The sequence below is a fragment of the Globicephala melas genome, chromosome 3 (assembly GCF_963455315.2).
Source record: "Globicephala melas chromosome 3, mGloMel1.2, whole genome shotgun sequence".
NCBI lineage: Eukaryota > Metazoa > Chordata > Mammalia > Artiodactyla > Delphinidae > Globicephala > Globicephala melas.
The window spans coordinates 168,509,820-168,531,002 of NC_083316.1; the positions used below are offsets into that span (position 1 = coordinate 168,509,820).

General features: G+C 44.9%; 1 protein-coding gene and 1 pseudogene across 7 annotated transcripts in view; both read left to right on the forward strand.

Annotated features, from left to right (window-relative positions):
- The window catches only part of LOC132597144 (zinc finger protein 77-like), a 58,029-nt gene that overhangs the window by 20,455 nt on the left and 16,391 nt on the right, over positions 1 to 21,183 (forward strand). For 3 of the 7 annotated variants that reach the window (XM_060297382.2, XM_070045346.1, XM_070045349.1), the window contains exon 1: positions 17,915 to 18,325. In XM_060297382.2, coding sequence (XP_060153365.2) covers positions 17,915 to 18,325 — 411 coding nt within the window. Of the gene's footprint in view, positions 1 to 2,905; positions 3,033 to 4,082; positions 4,261 to 4,665; positions 18,326 to 20,739; positions 21,150 to 21,183 lie in introns of those variants that run through there. The other 4 variants (XM_060297381.2, XM_060297380.1, XM_070045348.1 and 1 more) reach the window with 2 other exon arrangements.
- Positions 13,713 to 15,833, forward strand: LOC132597146 (heterogeneous nuclear ribonucleoproteins A2/B1 pseudogene; annotated as a pseudogene).

A 21,183-nucleotide genomic window follows, 5' to 3' on the forward strand; every position in this document is an offset into this window, starting at 1 on the left:
GATCATCTTCACTATCATTCTGAATTCTTTTTCTGGAAGGTTGCCTATCTCCACTTCATTTACTTGTTTTTCTGGGCTTTTATCTTGTTCCTTCCTCTGGTACATAGTCCTCGGCCTTTTCATTTTGTCATTCTTTCTGTGAAAGTGGTTTTCATTCCAAAGACTGCAGGATTATAGTTCTTCTTGCTTCTGCTGTCTGCCCTGTGGTGGATCCACTCTATGTCTTTTGATTGGAGCATTTAGTCCATTTACTTAAAGTGATTATGGATAGGTATGTACTTATTGCCATTTTGTTAATTGCTTTCTGGTTGTTTTTATAGCTTTTTTTTTTTTGTCCTTTATTCTTCTTTTGCTCTCTTGTGATTTTATGACTATCTTTAGTGTTATGTCTGGATTACTTTCTCTTTTGTGTGTATCTATTATAGATTTTTAGTTTGTGGTTACCATGAGGTTTATACATAGCAACCTTTCTATATACATGATTACCTTAAGTTCTAACAGCCCTGCATTTTTAGTCCTCCCACTTGTGTTTAATTTTTTTAACTTTATTTATTTATTTATTTTTGATTGCATTGGGTCTTCATTGCGGTGCACAGGCTTCTCATTGCGGTGGCTTCTCTTGTTTCAGAGCACAGGCTCTAGGCACGTGGGCTTCAGTAGTTGTCACTCGCAGGCTCTAGAGCACAGGCTCAGTAGTTGTGGTGCACTGGCTTAGTTGCTCTGTAGCATGTGGGATCTTCCAGTACCAGGGCATGAACCCGTGTCCCCTGCATTGGCAGGTGGATTGTTAACCACTGCATCCCCAGGGAAGTCCTTTAATATTTTTTTGTATCATATTTTACATATGTTGTTTTCTGTATTCTTTAACTACTTATTATGGATATAGATAAATTTACTAGTTTTGTCTTTTAACTTTCCTACTAGGTTTGTAAGTGGTTGATCTACTACCTTTACTTTATCTTTGACTTTACCAGTGCAACTTTTCCTTTCTGGTTTTTATATATCTAGTTGTGGTCTTTTCCACTTAGAGAAGAACATCATGAAAAGGTGATGTTCTAACAGATACTTTTCCTGAGTCTATTGAGGTGATCATATGGTTTTTGTTCTTTGTTAATAAGGTATTTGATACCAATGCTTTGTTTCTTTGAACCAAACTTTTTATTCCTGGGATAAATCCCTCTTGGTGATGGTGTTTAGTACTTTTTATATCTCTCTAGATTTGGATTGTGGATATTTTTGAGGAATTTTTTTGTCTATATTTATATGGAATACTGCTCTGTAGATTTCTTTACATGTGAGGTCTTTTTCTTGTCTTGGTATCAGGGTAATACAAGCCTCATAGAAGGGGTTGGGAAATGTCTCTCCACAATTCAATTTTGTATATGGATCACCAATTACTCATGCTATTGAGCCTCTTTTCATATGGTTATTGGCCATTTGTATATCTTCTTTGGAGAATTGTCTATTCACATTTATTGCCCCATTATTTAACTGTATTATTTGTCTTTTATATTCTTATCTTTTATTTTTTTTATTGTTGTCATATGAGTTCTTAAAATATATTTCTGATACAGGCCTCTCATCAGGTGTGTGATTAGCAAACCCAGTTGCAGCCCTAGTTGAAGTAACCTTGCCTTCTTTGTAGCTGATATTGTGGGGATTTGTTTTTCCTTCAGATTTTGAGACCATATTTGTTGTTTTAAAAAATCTCTAATTTTTATTTTTGTCATTGTCTGTTTATATCATCAGTGCAGTGTGGTCCCATATTTCTTTTTTTAAAAAATTTTATTGATTTTTGGCTGTGTTGGGTCTTCATTGCTGCAGGCAGCCTTTCTCTAGTCGTGGTGAGCAGGGACTACTCTTTTTTGAGGTGTGTGGACTTCTTATTGCAGTGGCTTCTCATTGCAGAGCGTGGGCTCTAGGTACACAGGCTTCAGTAGTTGTAGCATGTGGACTCAGCATTTGTGGCACGTGGGACCTGGAGCACTCAGGCTTCAGTAGCTGAGGCACGTGGGCTCAGTAGTTGTAGCACACAGGTGCAGTAGTTATGATGCATGGGCTTAGTTGCTCCGCGGCATGTGGGATCTTCTGGGACCAGGACTCAAACCCGTGTGCCCTGCATTGGCAGTTAGATTCTTAACCACTGTGCCACCTGGCAAGTCCCCAATATTTCTCTAAAAATAATAATTAGGTTCTTTTTCTCCCTGTTAAAGTCAACTTGACTCCATTACCATTAGATCCTTCAATAGCTCTTGTTTGTGGGGCCTGTTCCTTGAATTCCGAGGACTCTGTTATTAATTTGAGAGGCTCCACTGGCTTGACAGATTCCTGAGGAACCAGGCCTTTGCTTACCCAGTGGATGTGCCAGGCCCTGGGCCCTGGACTGCCTGTATACCCCTGGTGTCCATCTCATCTTGGCAGGGGGTCGTATCTCTGCCTCTGTTGGATATGAGGGGGCTAGACCAGACTCCCTGCTGCTTTTGCCTTCAAGTTAAGTGTTATTCAGATCCAGCAGCACTGACGTTGTTTCCAGTTCTTGGAGGTGACAAGGTAGTAATAACTTTTGACCAAGCCAGGTATCCATTTCCATGTTATCTGAATGATGATTTCATTTTTCAGTCTTTATCATACCTTAGGATATACTCTTTCAGTAAAAACAATTCTTTCTAATTATGTGTGTGTGAGTATTTATCAATTATTGCTGTTACACTTTGCTTCAGTTTCCAGCACTTAGCATCACTGAGTAAAATGCATTTGATTGGCTTGTGTGTGTTCATTTCCCACAAGAGAGTGTAAGCTCAGGAGTTCTAGGAATTGAGTCCAGTTCCCGACTTTCGGCCTCCCTATCCTCCCACACACGGGGGTGAAGAGGGAGCCTTGCTGACAGAACCTGTGGCTGTTTCAGGACTCGGTGGTCTTTGAGGACGTGGCTGTGAACTTCACCGTGGAGGAGTGGGCTTTGCTGGACCTGGCTCAGAGGAAGCTCTACAGAGACGTGATGCTGGAGACCTTCAGGAACCTGGCCTCCGTGGGTGAGGATGGCTTCCTCCCTGCACTTAGTCTTTAGAGAACAAATATTTCTTAAAATTGTCCTTTCTTATTAGGGACAAGGATGAGAACATGTTGGAAAAAAGACAGACACAGTCCAACCTTTCATGAAACCTACCTAGGGTCAGGTAGCTTTTCCATGAAAACAAAGTTTACTGTATTGATTGACTTTTTGTCACTCTTGATTAGAATCCTGAGAGTCCCGAATTTTATAAATGTGAGCATATTCTGCAGTGTCACCTAGAGCAGTGGGAGCAGCGTTATGGTTTTCACCCTGTGAAAGTTACACTGTGATCGGTATACATTTGACATGATAATTTTGCTGCAATTAAACCCACACTTACCCATTGTCAGTGACTTGAGGACCAGAGAATTGGCCCATCTCATGGATGGCTTGTTGTCCTTCATCCTCCCCATGAGGAGCTTTTCTCCATGAGCAAGACAGCAGCCACACACCATCCGATCTCCCAGTGGCAGCTGGGTCAGTGGAGATAGGCTTTGTCTAGGGCCTCTGTGCCTGCGATCACCAGTAGGGCACACGTCTCAGGAGGAGAAGGTTCTGGATCAGGGAGTGATATTTGGACATACCTGTTAGAAATATGACTCTGTCTTTGAGAAGGTGATGTTTGTCATTAACCTGGCTTCCCTCTTGGAGTTTTCATCCATCCTTGCCCACTTGGGAAGTCTTTCTGTAGCTCCTCTTACAAAGGGAGCACTTGGGAATGTGCATTTTACCCAGTTCCATCCTACTTTACTTTTCTGAAAATACTGATCTCGACATCAGTCTCCATTCTTTTTGAAGTATCTCTTAGTGAACAAGCTGCCACTTTGACTCATTTTTCTTACAATGGCCAAAGTTCCAAATAGCTAAGGGTCCTCAGAGTTTTTCTTTGTTCCCATGTCCATTTTTCCTTATAAAATGTGTTTACATTTTTGGGTCAGTATATGGAAAGAAATCTGCATATGGTCTCTTTTCTTTCCTTTATCCCACCATTTCTTTCCTGGGGGTTTAGTTTTGTTACCAACTGTTACAGGTTCTTGCCCTCAAGTTAAAACCAGTGGATCAAGTCCTCAGTGGGATATTTTGGAGAATGAACTATGCAGTGAAAAGAAAATAGTAAGATGCACAAGAAATGATTCCTGTTCTGTTTTTGGAGAAAACTGGATATTTCATAACGTCCGAGGTCACCAAACTCAGGAGAGGGATTTCAGGTGAGTGGCACAGCTACAGGGGAAGGCAGATCTCTGCAGACTGTTAGACTAACTTGAAACTAAAGAAAAGGTATAAACCTAGCTAAACAATTTTTTACTTAGAAAATTTTCACAAGAGAATACTTTCATAAATGTGAGGTATCTGAAACATAATTCAGTTGGAAACAACGACCAGGAAACCCTGTATGTAAGAAACACAGAACGTTATGGCTCTGTCTGAGCCCTCAGCCAGAGCATTAAGCTTGTTACATGTTGTCACAATGCAGACAGTGCCTACAACATACCCATTCCTTGAAAATGGCAAATACATAGTGAAAATAATAATGAACAACCATCAATAAATCATTAATGAAGAAATCAGTTATAATCATTAATCCCTAATACTGTTCTTCCCATTTTGAACAGAAATGGTTTGGTGGAGCATCTCTGCAAAGGTAATGAAGGTCATCAATGTGGAGAAACCCTGAACCAGATTACACGTCTTACTGTGCATAAGGGTTATCCGACTGGAATTCAGCCCTATAAATGCACTAAGTGTGGAAAAGCCTTCAGGGATTGTTCTTTCCAGAAGAATCAGCAAAGATCTCACCCTGGACACAAACCTTATCCATGTGAAGAACGTGGGGAAGCCTGCAGCTGTGTCTCGTGCCTAAATCCTCCTGGGGAAACACACATTGTAGAGAAACTGGAAAAACATCAGGATGCTGGGAGAGCATCTAAGAGATATGTGAAGAGTGGCGGTAGTAAACAGTCTTTAGAGTGTAAGAAGTCTGGAAAAGCTCTCACTTGTCCCTCATCCTTTAAGGGACGTGAGAGAGGTCACCATCGACAGAAAATCCATGTGTGTAAAGTATGTGGGAAATCCTTTATGTATTATTCCTACCTTGCACGGCATGTGAGAACTCACACTGGAGAGAAGCCCTATGAATGTAAGGAATGTGAGAAAACCTTCCGATATCCTGCATCCCTGGGAGGACATGTGACAATGCACACTGGAGAGAAACCTTACGTGTGTAAGGAATGTGGGAAAACCTTCAGTTGTCCCAAATACTTCAGAAGACACGTGAAAACACACAGTGGCATGAAACCCTATGAATGTATGGAATGCGGCAAAGCCTACAGTTGCTCCTCATCCCTTCGAGAACACGCACGAACACACAGCGAAGAGAAACCCTATGAATGTCAGCACTGTGGGAAAGCCTTCAGGCATCAGCGATATTTTAAAAAGCATGTTAGAATGCACAGCGGAGTGAAACCCTATGAATGTATGGAATGCGGGAAAGCCTACAGTTGTTCCACATCCCTCCGGGAGCATGAGAGAACGCACACTGGGGAGAGGCCCTTCGAATGCCAGCACTGCAGGAAAGCCTTCACTCGCCACGCCTCCCTTCGAGGACACATGAGAACGCACAGTGGGGAGAGAGCCTACAGATGTACACAGTGTGGGAAAGCTTTCTGTTGGCCCTCGTCCTTACGAAAGCACGTAAGAATGCACAGTGAGGAGAAGCCCTACGAATGTCAGCAATGTGGGAAAGCCTTCTGGTACCCCACAAACCTGCGAGGACACATGAGGATACATGCTGGGGAGAAACTCTGAATCCAAGGACCGTGGGAGAGACTTCATTCTCTCTTCAAACTTGTAATGTGAGCAGCACACTGTAGAGAAAAACTTATGAAAGGGAAAACGTGGGAAAACCTTCAGCACTTCACTTACTTTGTACATGAAAACTCAGAGCACAATAGAAATCTTTTAACAGAGATAAATATGGTTTTGCCTTGGTAAGTGCCTCATCCTGAATAGGGATCCCAGTGTATTAATTTCTAGCTCATATTGCTGATCTGAATACTGAAGATAATAACTATCTCTCTATGTCTACTTCATCTGTACTACTTATATTTTGTTATCTCCAACTTTAAATAATCATACAGTCATATAAAGCTTGCCTCATTTCCATTACAGTGTCTTTTTTTTTTTGGTTGCCCTGCTCAGCCTGCAGGATCTTAGTTCCCTGACCAGGGATCAAACGCATGCCCCCTGCAGTAGAAGCACAGAGTCCTAACCACTGGACTGCCAGGGAATTCCCATTATGATGTCTTTTGAACCCAGGGGTGATAAGTGGTTTTCAGTTTTTGTTTTTTTTTTCATGTGTAACTTGGTATAATTTTTAGGTGAAAAGCTTTTGATTCTTACTTTGCATTATCTTCCTAATATGTGATCATGATATGAGGTCTGTATTGTTGAAATGTCTTTCCTGGTCCACTGTTACAGATACTGGAATTTTCTGACTCAATATTTACCCTCCCCTTGCACCTTCATTACCGAAAGGTGTGTCTTCCAAGTTGTTTGTTGCTAGCAGATACCATATCTTTGTTTCTCACAGAAATTAGTAATTGTGGAAGGTCTTGGAAAATAACATTCTCATCTGATTATGTTTGTAATTTGGCCTCTGTTCATGTCCATGATCTTGGTTGGAAATCAGACATGATAATTGAGTTAAGAAGTGCAACTTGCTGGCATGAAGATGAAAGCTCCTGTCCAGACGGTTCTACTGAATTGTGTTGTCAGCTTGGGTAAGGTGGGAAACTGTATATCCAGAGTCCTTCTGTTAGTGGTTCTGAGTTAAAGTTCTTAAGATGAGGAAGAAGCATGAGGTCTGGAAAGCAGAAGTGTGGAAACCATGATTCTCAGGTCTTCTGTACCATCAGGAGACAGAGATGCATGGCAACCTGGTGAGCCTGAGTTCCAGCACCGTTTTTTGACTTCTGGCTCTGCCCATGTGGAACAGTCCCAGTCAGACATGTTTGATGAACCCAACCCTGTGGATTGCTGGCTACAGAATCTGATCCATGATGGGGGTTTATAGAGGTTACGTGTGGAAGCCAGGACCCCTAGAAAATGGAAGAGAAAAAGTTGGCATCTGGTTTGATTACTTACTTGATTGACCTGGCTGGTGATCACGAGCTCCTACCTGGTTGCCCCACAAGCCCCTGTGCACTGGTCTGTCTGTATATGGTGGTTCCAAACCCTGGGAGGAATGATTTCTTCACTGGTGCCTTCCAAATCTCATATGAGTTAAGCTGTTGGTGAATTGTAACCTGGAATCGTAAAGGCGGGGATCCTGGGAAACATACCTCCCAGCCTTACCCTCAGTGAAACAACAATTCAGCAGAAACATATCTACCTTTAGATTTCATTGACCTTTCACAGTAGTACCAAGAAATGTAGCACAGTGGGGGTGAGAGGGATATGGAGATGGAAGTTTCATTCATTCATTTATTCCAGGGAATATTATAGCAGAAGTTTAACTATTTCAGATAACACTGGAAGTTAATACCTAAATGGATTATTAAAATATATACAAATGTGTAGGACTTCCCTGCTGGTCCAGTGGTTAAGACTTCACGCTCCCAATGCAAGGGGCACGGGCTCGATCCCTGCTCAGGGAACTAAGATCCCTCGTGCCACATGGCACAGCCCCCCACATAAAATACATACACACATACTGACTTAAGTAGTGTGTCCTCCCCTGCCCCACCACCGATTTCATGTCCACCTGGAATCACTGACACAACCTGATTTGGAATAAGGTCTTTGCAGATGTAATCAGGATGTGGTCATATTGGATTGGTGTCGGTCCTAATCCAATGATGTGTATCCTTATAAAAAGAGGGAAATTTGGGCACAGAGACCTGCACAGGAGACAGACATGTCTTCACCATGTAAAGACAGAGCAGAGATTGGTGTAATCTCTGTACAAGCCAAGTCATGCGAAGGATTGTTGGCAACCTCCAGAAGCTAGAAGATATGCCTAGAACACGTTCCTCCTCAGTCTCCAGAAGTAGCCAGCCCTGCTGATCACTTCATTTCATACGGCCAGCCTCCTAAACTGTGAGAAAATAAGTTTCTGTTGTTTAAACCACCATGTCTCCGGTGCTTTGTTAGGGCAGCCCAAGCAGACTAATGTAGTTCCTAAGGAGGGTGTGGGCCTTGGATATTTGAAGGACAGCCAGAGGCCAGTGTTTCTGGAGCAGAGTGAGCTGGTGGCAAGAACAGCAGAGGTGAGAGGAGAGCAATGACGGTGGGTAGGCACATCATGTCCTGATGCACTGACATGCTGTGGTGCACTGACACTGGCCATGAGTGACAGAGCCTAAAAGTGGCCAGATGAGGGAGCTTTACAAAGTCCCTGTGTTACCTTGAGAATAGACTCTAGGATGTTGTCACTTAAGGTGGTGGATCAGATGGGGTTGGTAGCAGTGGCAATGATGTGCCAGGTTGGAGCCCGGATGTAATTTGAAGTAAGAGCCATCGGAATTTCTTGATGGCTTGAAGGTGGGGTGAGAGGAAGAGTCAAGAGTGGCTCTATTATTTTGTGCAGGAAAAACTGGCATGATGGTATTGCCATCAACTGACATGTAGGTCGTGGGCAATGGAGAAGAATATTGCTGGAGTGTAAGGAGTTGAACTTGGAGTGTGCTGAGATGAAGATGAGATCAGGGCATACTAAGGCAGAAGATAAACTTATGAGAATTTTATTACAATTTAAAAAATATTTTAGGGACTTCCCTGGCGGTCCAGTGTTTAAGACTCTGAGCTTCTACTGCAAGGGGGTGTGGGTTTGATCCCTGGTCTGGGAACTAAGATCCCACATGACCCGTGGTGTGGCCAAAAAATAAAAATAAATTAAAAAATAAAAACATATTGTAAGAGAATGTTATTACAAACATTGGTCCCAATGGCAAAAATGTGGGGAAAAAAAGCTCCTACCAGTTGAATCATTTCATGAAAATGGTATAGTCCTACAAGCATAAAAATAGATTAATAAAAGTGCATAAATTACCAAGCTGTGGACGGCAAAACATTTTTGAACAAAAGACACTTGATAGGAACTTCTCTGGTGGTCCAGTGGTTAAGAATCCACCTTCCAATGCAGGGGACACGGGTTCGATCCCTGGTTGGGGAACTAAGATCCCACATGCCAAGGGGCGGCTAAGTCCGAGTGCCACAACTAGAGAAACCCTTGCGCCATAATGAAGACCCAGCACAGCTAAAATTAAAAAATAAATAAAATTTAAAAAGTGGACTGTTAAAGCTGATATTTAAAAAAAAAGACACGATATAAAATGATACATACCATTTGACTCTATTTACATGCAATATAAAACAGGAAAAATGATTGATGAAACTAAAAGTAAATGAAAGGAAATGATTTTTAAAAGTTTGGGATATTGGTAACTGTGAGAGGGCAGGGTGGGGCTTCTGATGGGGCATAAACCCAAGTGGGATGTGGGGGGTGTGACAGCAGCCTCCCTGTCTTGTATGGATTATGACACCATGTGTTAAAAAAAAGGAGACATAGGGCCCAAAATGTAGTCACTTGTGCTGAATCCCATGTCAGCAAGCCAAAACTTACTACCTAGCCAAATTGCACTTTCAGTCTTTCCCAGGAGTGTGACCTTTAACCAGTCGATCTGGGTTTTCCTGCTCAGCACTAGTGAGGTAATCCCCTCGATAGGCCCCCTCCATCCCCCTTAGGAGGGCGGCATTGCCTGAAACCATGCATTCTTTGCTAGTAATTTCCTTTCCACTTTTGAAAACCTTTCCTATTCTGAAGCTCAGTGGTGTGCCTTTCTACTTGCCAGACGGGACACTGCCCAGTTCATCAATTGTTCAGTAAAGCCAATTTGATCTTTAAATTTACTCAGTGAATTTTTGCTATTTAACAGATGTGGTGGCAGCAGTGGGATCAAAGGATTTTCCAACGGTATTCAGAGATGACCAGAAACAGAGGCATGGGGGACTTCCCTGGTGGTCCAGTGGTTAAGACTCTGCACTTCCACCACAGGGGGCACAGATTCATCCCAGGGAACTGAGATCCCACATGCCATGTGCCATGCAGCACAGCCAAAAAATAATTAATTAATTTAAAAAAACACACACACAGGCATGGTACCAGCAAACCTTTTTTCGAGTTCACTGTCTTTCTCACCATTTCTGAGGGTTGTGGATAAGTTCCTCTCATTTCTGAGCTCTGCTCTCTGTTGTACTCCCAATCGAATTGACTTTCCAGTCAAGGGTTTAGTGGGTCAGCTTGAGCTGGAAGATGGTTCCATCCAGAACCCTAGTCCCTAGTTCTTAGTTCAGTCTGCAATCTCCTGCTTGTTTGGAATCCCTTTCACAAGTTGCACCCTGCATTTCCCCTTTACTGGGGTTGCTGATACAGTCCTTTCCCCAGTTCCAGTCTATTGATCCCATTTGCTGGAGTCTCCATATTTAGTCCATGCTGGGATTTTTTTTTTTAATTTGGCCATGCCCTGAGGCATGCTGGATCCTAGTTCCCGACCAGGGATTGGACCTGTGCCCCCTGCAGTGAAAGTGCAGGGTCCTAACCATTGGACTGCCAGGGAAGTCCCCCATGCTGGGAGTTACTGGTGGTGTACATGGAGTTCTGCAGCAGTGTGTCTTGGTTGCTGCTGGTTTGTTTTGGTGAACATGTTTATCTTGTTTTGTATAGATAAAGGCTACTGCTAACATGGATCTCAGAAACCAAAAAGCCACAAAACTTGGTGGTCACAGATCAAGAATTTAAGAACTGTTAGAACACTTGCCACCTAACTCAAAGACTTCCATGTTGGGATAAGTTGGTCACAGAATGGGTTGGAATGGTACAAGGTCCCTTGCCAAACTCAAGAAAATTTCTATGCAGTGTAGTACATTGTAAACTACCACAGTTTCCAACTGAGTGGCATGTCCCTTTTAGGTATTAGTTTGACTCCAAGTGACCGAAAGTATAAGAAAGAAATAGAGGGAGGGAGGGAGGGAGGAAAGAAAGGTACATACATACATAAATAAATAAGATCCTTAAATCCACATGGTTAATAAGCATGCCACCTTCCAGTACACCTGTTAGGAACTGTGGTCCCAGAAGCTATAAATATCTGTAAAAATGGCAAAATCTTACTGACAACAACCTACAAATTTTGTGTCTTGAGAACACGGCTTGGGAGCCCCAAAATATGGCCAAACAGAAATGTATATTAATCTCCATTTGCAGCTAGGGTCCTACCAAACTGCTCTCATTCCTCAGGGAAATTAAAACCTAGCGTTACAATTGTTGTTATAAGGAACATTCCAATTAGATAAGATCATTTAAGAAGTGCACTTGGGCTTCCCTGGTGGCGCAGTGGTTGAAAGTCCGCCTGCCGATGCAGGGGACACGGGTTTATGCCCCGGTCAGGGAAGATCCCACATGCCGCGGAGCGGCTGGGCCCATGAGCCATGGCTGCTGGGCCTGCGCGTCCGGAGCCTGTGCTCCGCAACGGGAGAGGCCACAACAGTGAGAGGCCGCGTACCGCAAAAAAAAAAAAAAAAAAAAAAAAAAAAGAAGTGCACTTACTAAAAATTTTTAAAATAATAAAAATTTTTAAGAATTAAAAAGAAAGTGCACTTAAAAGTGAGGGCTTCCATGTGAAACAAACAGAATGAGATTAATTGGCATGTAGGGGCCTCCAAAAGTCAAAAAAATTTTCTTAAAAATTCATTACAAAAGGCTAATAGAAAATTAAAGCTATAAGAGGTACCTAGAACAAAAGAACTCATAAAGACAACACTGAACATAGTGGTTATTTTGACAAAACATGTCCACCTTTTATAGTCTCTTATTATCATGAGCAGACCACTAGAAAAAATATTCATTCTTTTAATAGAACAACCAATTTTTACTTTTGCACTAACTTACTTGTCATATTAAAACTTGTTCACCTAAATTTATTCCAATTTAGCCAGTCCTGATGAAACAAAAAAATCCTTTCTAAAGATTCCTTTTTTTCACAAAACTTTTACAAATTTCTATGTCCATTTTACCTGTCCTTTGTTTTCTTTCCCGTTTAGAAATAAGTGGCTTTAGGACAAAGTCACTTCGTTTTCCCTTAACAAAATGCATTCCCATTCCTTATACATTTTTCTTTTAATTTTCTTGCATACAAGGATATATTCCTTATTAATCTTAGTAGTTTTAGAAACCTTAATTTATAATGAAACTAAGAAGTAAGCAATTGTGAACTGTTTGTTATACCAATATTTCTTTTCCAATTCAGTAAAAAGTATCTTATTAATAGATCCAAATATCTTTTGTTTTCTGTAATAAGGCAAAAGTAGGTACACTTAGACTTGTTTAGTATTGAATAACTAATGTTTCAGTATTTTGTCTTACTCAGAAATGACATAGACATTCAATGAATTCCCATCATTCAATTTAACGTAGCAAACTCTAAGGGTGTAAATTACCCCCTCAAAATTGGTAAGCTATTCTAAATAGATCTAGCATAAAACAATTATCACTTAAAACTTCACGTAGGGAAAATGGCGGACTAGGAAGACGCAGAATTCGCGTCTCTGCACAACTAGGGCACCTACCAGGCACCAGTGGGGGACCACAGACACCTAAGGGGATGGGAGGAACCCCCAGCGACTGGTTGTTTCAATTATATTTTTATTTTACCTAATATATTTTTCATCTTTCTAATTTTATTTTGTTCTTTGATATTGTACTTCTCCCTTTTTTCTTTCTTTCTTTCTTTTTTTTTTTTTTTTTTTGCCACACCACGCAGCTTGCAGGGACCTTGGTCCCCAGGCCGGAGGTCGGGCCCGAGCTCCTGTGGTGGGAGCTCCGAGTCCAAACTGCTGGACTAACAGAGAACCTCAGACCCCAGGGAATATTAATCGGAGTGAAGTCTCCTGGAGGTCCTCATCTCAGCACCAACACCTGGCTCTATCCAACTGCCTGCAAACTCCAGTGCTGAACGCCTCAGGCCAAACAACCAGTAAGACAGGAATACAGGTACTAGCAACACAAGAAACAAATAGATAAACTGGAGCTTATCAAAAGTAAAATCTTATATATATATATATATATTAAAAAAAAAAAGTAAAATCTTTTGTGCATCCAAGGACACTATCAAGAGAGTGAAAAGACACCCCACAGAGTGGGAGAACATATTGGGAATCATACATGCGATAAGGTTTTATTATCCAGAACACATTAAACAGCCTTGCATATCAATAATAAAAAGGCAAACAACCCAGTTAAAAAATGGGAAAGAAGTTGAATAGACTTTTGTCCAAGAGTGATAAACAAATGGCCAATAAACAGATGAAAATTTTCTCCACATCGCTAATCATCAGGAAAATGCATGTCAAAACCACATGAGATAACCACTTTGCACCTACTAGGATGGCTAGAATCATGGCCAGAAGTGTTGTCGAGGAGAAAAGCAGCGGCGGCGGCTCTAGCGGCAGTAGCAGTAGCGCCGGGTCCAGAGAGTGGAGGTGCTCCTAGAGCAGCGGCAGTTCTGACTACAGCGCGGGGACGAGTTCGGTTCGTGTTCGTCCGCGGAGATCTCTCTCATCTCGCTCGGCTGCGGGAAATCGGGCTGAAGCGACGGAGTCTGCGATGGAGAGAGAAAAGGAACAAATCCGTAAACTCTTTATTGGTGGCCTGAGCTTTGAAACTACAGAAGAAAGTTTGAAGAACTACTGCGAACAATGGGGGAAAACTTACAGACTGTGTGGTAATGAGGGATCCTGCAAGCAAAAGATCATGAGGATTTCGTTTTGTAACTTTTTCATCCATGGCTGAGATCGATGCTGCCATGGCTGCCAGACCTCGTTCAACTATGGGAGAGCGGTTGAACCAAAACATGCTGTTTGCAAGAGAGGAATCTGGAAAGCCAGGGGCTCATGTCACTCTGAAGAAGCTGTTTGTAGGTGGAATTAAAGATGCTGAGGAACATTATCTTAGAGATTACTTTGAGGCCTACGGACAAATTGTTACCATTGAGATAATTACTGATAGGCAGTCTGGAAAGAAAAGAGGCTTTGGGTTTGTTACTTTTGATGAGCATGATCCTGTGGATAAGAGTGTGTTGCAGAAATACCATACCATCAATGGCCATAATGCAGAAGTAAGAAAGGCTTTGTCTAGACAAGAGATGCAGGAAGTCCAAAGTTCTAGAAGTGGAAGAGGAGGCCACTTTGGTTTGGAGATTCTCGTGGTGCTGGTGGCAATTTTGGACCAGGACTAGGACCAGGACCAAGTTTTAATATGACAACTTAAGAGGAGGACCTGATGGGTATGGAAGTGGTCCTGGATTTAGAGATGGGTATGCTGGGTATGGAGGAGGGCCTGGAGGTGGCAATTTTGGAGGTGGCCCAGGTTATGGAGGAGGAGGATATGGTAGTAGAGGTTCTGGATCTGGCAACCAGGGTGAGAGCTCCTGGGGTGGGTATGGCATCTATGGAGGAAGAAATCGTGGAAGTGGAAATGGCAATGATTTTGGAAATTATAACCAGCAACCTTCTAACTACGGTCCAATGAAGAGTGGAAACTTTGGTGGTAGCAGGAACATGGGGGGGACCATATGGTGAAGGAAACTATGGTCCAGGAAGCAGTGAAGGAAGTGGGGGTTATGGAGGGAGAAGCCGATATTGATCTTCTTCCTATTTACCATGGGCTTCACTGTATAAATATGAGAGGATTAGAGCCCAGAGGTAACAGAACAACTTCAGGTTATGGAAATAACAATGTTAAGGGAACTCTTATCTCAGTCATGCATAAATATGCAGTAATATGGCAGAAGACACCAGAGCAGATGCAGAGAGCCATTCTGTGAATGGATTGGATTATTTAATAACATTACTGTGGAGGAAGGATTGTAAAAAAAAAAAAGTGCCTTTGAGACAGTTTATTAGCTTTTTTTTTTGTGGGCCTCTCACTGTTGTGGCCTCTCCCGTTGCGGAGCACAGGCTCTGGACGCGCAGGCTCAGCGGCCATGGCTCACGGGCCCAGCCACTCCGCGGCATGTGGGATCATCCCGGAGCGGGGCATGAACCCACGTCCCCTGCATCGGCAGGCGGACTCTCAACCACTGCGCCACCAGGGAAGCCCTCTTAGCTTTTTATTTGTTGTTTCTTTCTAGCGGTCTTTGTAAGTGTAGAAGCATTCCTTCTTTGATAATGTTAAATTTGTAAGTTTCAGATGATATGTAAAAGCTTTTTTAAGATTTTTCTCAAAGTTTTGAAAAGCTATTAGCCAGGATCATGGTATAATAAGACATAACATTTTTCCTTTAAAAAAATTTAAGTGTGTCTTAGAGTTAAGAAGCTGTTGTACATTTATGATTTAATAAAATAATTCTAAAGGAAAAAAAAAGTGTTGTCAAGGATATGGAGAAATTAGAACCCTGTACACTGCTGGTGGGAATGTAAAATGGTGCAGGCACTGTGGGTAAGAGCTTGGTGGTTCCTCAAAAAGTTAAACATGAAATTAACCCTGTGAGCCAACATTTCCACTCCTGCCTATACTGAAACAGATGCTCAAATATGTGTACGTGAATGCTGGTTGCAGCACTATTCACAATAGCCAGAAGGTGGAAATGTCCTGAATGTCCATCAGTGGCTGATGGAAATGTCCCAAATGTCCATCAGTGGCTGAATGGATAAACTAAGTGTAACCTGTACATAGGATGAGAATAATAGTCATAAAAAGTAAGGGAAGGGCTTCCCTGGTGGCACAGTTGTTGAGAGTCCGCCTGCCCATGCAGGGGACACGGGTGCATGTCCCGGTCCGGGAGGATCCCACATGCCGCGGAGTGGCTGGGCCCGTGAGCCATGGCCGCTGAAAGAATTTTTTTTTTTTCTTTCTTTGTGGTACGTGGGCCTGTCACTGTCGTGTCACAAAAAAAAAAAAAAAAAAAAAAAAAAACTTTCTGTCTGTGAATTCCCTGGCAGTCCAGTGGTTAGGACTCTGCAGTTTCACTGTTGAGGGCCTGAGTTCAATCCCTGGTGGGGGAACTAAGATCCCAGAAGCTGCGAGGCATGGCCAAAAAAATTCTTAAAAAAATTTTTTTTTTCTGTATTTGGATTTACCTAGTCTGGACATTTTATATACCTAAATGAAATCATACAATATTGGTCTTTTGTGTCTGGCTTTTTTCCTCAGCATATTTTCAAGGTTTCATTCATGTTGCAGCATGTGTCAGAGCTTCCCTTACTTTCTTTTTTTTTTTTTTACCGGTACGCGGGCCTCTCACTTTTGTGGCCTCTCCCATTGTGGAGCACAGGCCCCGGACGCGCAGGCCCAGCAGCCATGGCTCACGGGCCCAGCCGCTCCGCGGCATGTGGAATCTTCCCAGACCGGGGCACGAACCCGCGTCCCCTGCATCGGCAGGCGGACTCTCAACCACTGCGCTACCAGGGAAGCCCCCCAAAAAGTATTTTAGTGGTGACCAAGAGGTAGGGTTATCATGGCTATAATCGCCTTATAATTTGTTTTTAAATGAGTATACAGTTCATATACCATAACGTTCACACTTTTAAGTGTGAAACTCAGTGGCTTTTTGTACATTGCACAGCTGTCCAACCATCACTATACAGTGTGAAAAAGGAAATATAACTTCTTACATTTCAAAATTCACAGAGACTGACTAAAAGCTGATCTGACATAAATTTCCCTGCAGTATAAAATGCACACCTGAGAACTGTGACATCTCAGTGTCTGTGCTGAGACCAGTTCTGCAGAGAGACTGGGATCTCAGGGTCTGACTTCCCATGGGGTAAAGTTCCCTGGGCCTTGGGTAGCTGACCTCAAGCCCCAGCGGTGGGAGCTTGGACTAAGGGCAGAGCCTCCTGCTGTTAAAGGTCACACATGGACCAGGCCTGACCCTGCGTTGCACATGGTGGATGGTGTCACTGAGTCTTTGTTCTTAAAGGGCACGTTTCCACCATGACCTTGCCCTGGGCCATGCCCTGACACTGGAGATCACCAAGCTGATGAAAGAAATTTTCACCTATTGAGGTATGGGGAAGTTATTCGGACTTATACATGATTTAACTCGAATTTTATACCAATTAAAATGGCCTGTTTGTGGCCTATCAAACACATTGTCTGTCTGCTTTAATTATTAAAGGACACATTGACCAGAACAAAAGATGTCCGTGTTAAAAATAAAGACTAGATGTCTCCCTTCCTGGGACACCAATCCTGGTCCTCCTTCGATAGCTACTCGTTGCCTCCTGCTGCAGCCTATGTGCTGATCTGTTTGTTTGTTTTTTGTTATTGTTGTTTGTTTGTTTTTGCCGTTTTTTAAAAAAATATTTACTTATCTGGCTGCACCGGGTCTTAGTTGCAGCACGCGAGATCTTCGTTGTGGCATGCGGGGTCTTTAGTTGCAGCATGTGGGATCTAGTTCCCTGACCAAGGGTTGAACCCACGTCCCCTGCACTGGAGGCACGAAGTCTTAACCAGTGGACCACTGGGGAAGTCCCTGATCTGTTCGTTTTTGAAACCTTGGAGGAATGTTTCCCTGCATTGTTTGCTGTTAAGAGTTCTTACAAGACAGAAAACGGTGCTAAAAACCATGCTTTTCCTGAGCAGGTCGTCTGAGTTATCTGAGAGGCCGTCTTAAGGGCTCTAGTCTTCAGTTTGGCTCAAAAGATTTTTCTATTCCTATTATAGATCGTTTATTTTTTATTTCCATCAACAAAGCCCTATGACCCGTATTTTCTCATCCTCATTCCGGGTATGGAGCGATCCCCGGGGAAACTGAGTCTGGACTGCCAGGTGCAGGAGGAGGACACAGGGGAGCCACCGAGCAGATGCCACAGGGTGTGCCGCGCCCAGAGCCCGTTCTGCGCGGAGCCCAATTCCCAGGCCGGCGTATCAGCCACGCGTCTCCCTGTGCCCTGTCATTCGGATGTAGGGGCGGGGTCTGGTTGAACTGTCCAATCAGCGGCGACTGGGCGGGGTCCGGACAAAGCAATCAGGATAGAGTGGGACTAGGAGGACTGTCCATCAAGGCAGGGGCGGGGCAAGGATTACTGTCCAATCAGAGCCCGGGCCCCGAAGAGGGCGGGCGGCGTGCGCGTTCCCAGCCCGCGGAAGTTTTTCTGCGCTTGTGCGAACTTGTCCTGCGTGGCTTCAGGTGTCGCGTCCCCGTCGGTTTCACCTGCCCAGGTCGGAGGGTCGCCCCGAGGACACTTCGCAGAACCCGAAAGGAGGCACAGATGGTGAGTGCACCGCTCAGGGCCCTAACACGGAAAAGGCTGGTTCGAACGGTCCGGAACTTGCCGAAAGCGACGGCCGGGCCAGGGTCTCCCCGCCTCCCACCCACCCCGGAGTCCCGACCCGAGTCTCCCCCTCGGCCTCGGGGTGGGTACCCGGGATCCGGACCCGAGTCTCCCCCTCGGCCGCGGGCTGAGGACCTGCCGTGTTGTTCCGTCACTGCTCGGGGTCCGGGGGCGTCCGGACCGAGTCTTTGGCCCCGTGGGGGTCGGAGGGAGGACAGGACTATTCCCGACGCGGGCCGTTAGGCGCTGGGGCGTGGGGGACCCGCCCTGGACCTGACAGATAAAGTCAAGCCCGGACTTGTCAAGGAGACTGTATTGCAAATACTGTTGCGATAGCGCCGAGGCTCGGATCTCAGAGATGTGCCAGCATCTCCAACCACACAGCAAAGGGCTTTTCTGTGTGAGGAGGGCGAGCAGGAGGGAAGTTGGGCGAGTGAGGGCGGTGCGCGGAGTGCGGGGCCAGCGTGGCTGGACTGGACAGGGTTCCCTGGGTCACTTATTGCCTGGAGAAGCTGACCAGGGGCTTGTTCGGAACCTCAGTGTTGCTCAGACGTGGGGGCGACACCCCGTCCAGGAACCTGTGGGGAGAAATCTGACGATGTGGGGTAAGAAACAGGACACAGAGAACTTGGTCAAGCCCAAATGTGTGGGCAGGAGGGCCGGATCTCCTGGTGTCAAAGATAAAATGTCAAAGTGGGGCTGGCCCCTGAATACATGCAGGGAGCATCACAGAGTGTCTTTGTACTCTGGGACCAGATTCACAGTGACCTTGCTCCCAGGCCGACCCCTGACTCGGGAGGTTCCCCAGGCCCTCCTGTGTCATGTGGAACAGTAATCAGTATTGAGCTTATTTGAGGTCTTAGGAATTGCAACTTGGGGGACCCAGATTTGAGTCGATGGAATACAATTTATGTTTTTGAGGCATAAGAAAGAAAATTTAAGCATAACATTACTCTCTGCCCTTATTGGGCCCTCCCTAATGTACATTGTGCATCTGCATTATGCATTAAACAGACCTCAAAGGTAGGAATGTCTGCTCCACCAGAAAGATCAAATTTTTTTCCTCGTTCTGCCACCAGCAATGTAACTCCAAGATAACGTAACTTTCCTAATCCTGTCAGGGGTCATGCTGATCTGCTGCAGATCTAGACTATGTATTTTTGGTGAACCTTATGTGAGATGTCATTGTGTCATTTTGATATATGCTCCTTTGCCTCAAAAATATATATGATGGTCTTAGACTTCTAGTAAGTGGAACAGCCCTCTGAGTTTTATGAGAGACTGTCTCCTGGGTTATAATCCCCTCATAGGCTTAAACAAAATTTTCTATTTTCTCTTTTAGATCGACTATTCATTAATTTTTCATCAACAGCGTAACATTGAAAGTGTTGTAGGGAGGAGGAAGAGTAACAGACTTATTAAAGGAAAAGCCACAGGGTTGTTAAAGTTGCCTGGCATGAATTATGATAGACTGACACAGGGAATGAAGTATTTGTCCTTAAGGAATAGGCTGTCACAAGTTATTTAGGGGAAGGGTCCAATAAGTATCTTGACTTTCTGGGTCATTGGGCAGATGTTCTGGATGCCTGCGTTAAGGCAGTAAGTGGTCAAAAGTTCAGATTCCATCTGGGCTGAGACCTGCATAAGCCCTACATCCTCAGTGGCCTCCTGCCTGCATTTTAGAGTGCTCTCTTAGCAATACTGACTCCATTTTGATTTTCCTTTCACACCTGTCCCCTGCTGTCCTGGCTCCCGGACTTAGGGGGGCAGCCCTGGACAGGGGGCACTGAGGGGAACTGAGTGGCACATTTCTGTTCAGGAGAAGGGGACTGCAAGCTGTGGGCTGATGCTGTGTCTGTCTGGCCAGCAGTACATTCGGCTTAGAGTCCACCAGGGCAGCCAGGTCTGGCGCCCCATAGAAAGCCAGGCAGTAAAGGGCTGAAGCCAACCACCCGCACTTCCGCCCTGCTCCGTCACGTGACCTACAGCCTGCCCTTCACTCAGAATGCAGGCCTGCACTCGTTGTCAATCAGGGCCCAAGAAGGGGGTGTGCCTAGAGACCCGTCCAATTAAGGTGCGAAGGCTTGGAGCCTCATCCAATCAGAGACGGGGGCGGGCGCATTCGCTTACGGTGTGACGTCGCTCTTAGCCGCCCGGGCGTTCCGTCGCGCCTACTTCAGGGGACCTCAGGTGTCCCGTCGCTGTTGCTCTAACCTGCCGGAGCTGTTGGGCTGCAGGGCCGCGGGGAGGACGACCTGAATGCGCGGAGAGGGGCTGGCGCCGAGACCGGCTGGGGCTGGTTCGAATTGGCCGGAAACGGCAGCAGGATAGGACTCCCTGACTCCGGTCCAGACCCTAGTTTCCACCCTCGACCGCGTCGCGCGGTCCCGGGGTCCTGTCCGGTCCTCGCGCGGGGTCTCGTGTCCCAACTCGGGTCTCCGCCCTCGACCGCAACTTGGGATCCCGTGAGTCCCGACCCAGTCCCTGTCCCGGTGGGTGTCTGAGCGAGGACGGGACGAGCCGCCGGAGCGGGCGGTCAGGCGCTGGGGTCCCGCCCTGGACCTGACAGATAATGTCAAGTCCAGGGTTGGTCAGGGAGACTGTTTTGCAATTAATGTTGCGATAGGGCCGAGGCTCGGATCTCAGGGATGTGCCAGCGTCTCCAACCACACAGCAAAGGGCTTGTCTCTTCTGTGAGAGGAGGGTGAGAGGAAGGCGGATTGACAGAACCAGAGGTCCTGTGGTCAGGGCGTCCTCGGCCCAGGTGAGAGGGGTTTTGTTCTGCAGCTCAGTGATGC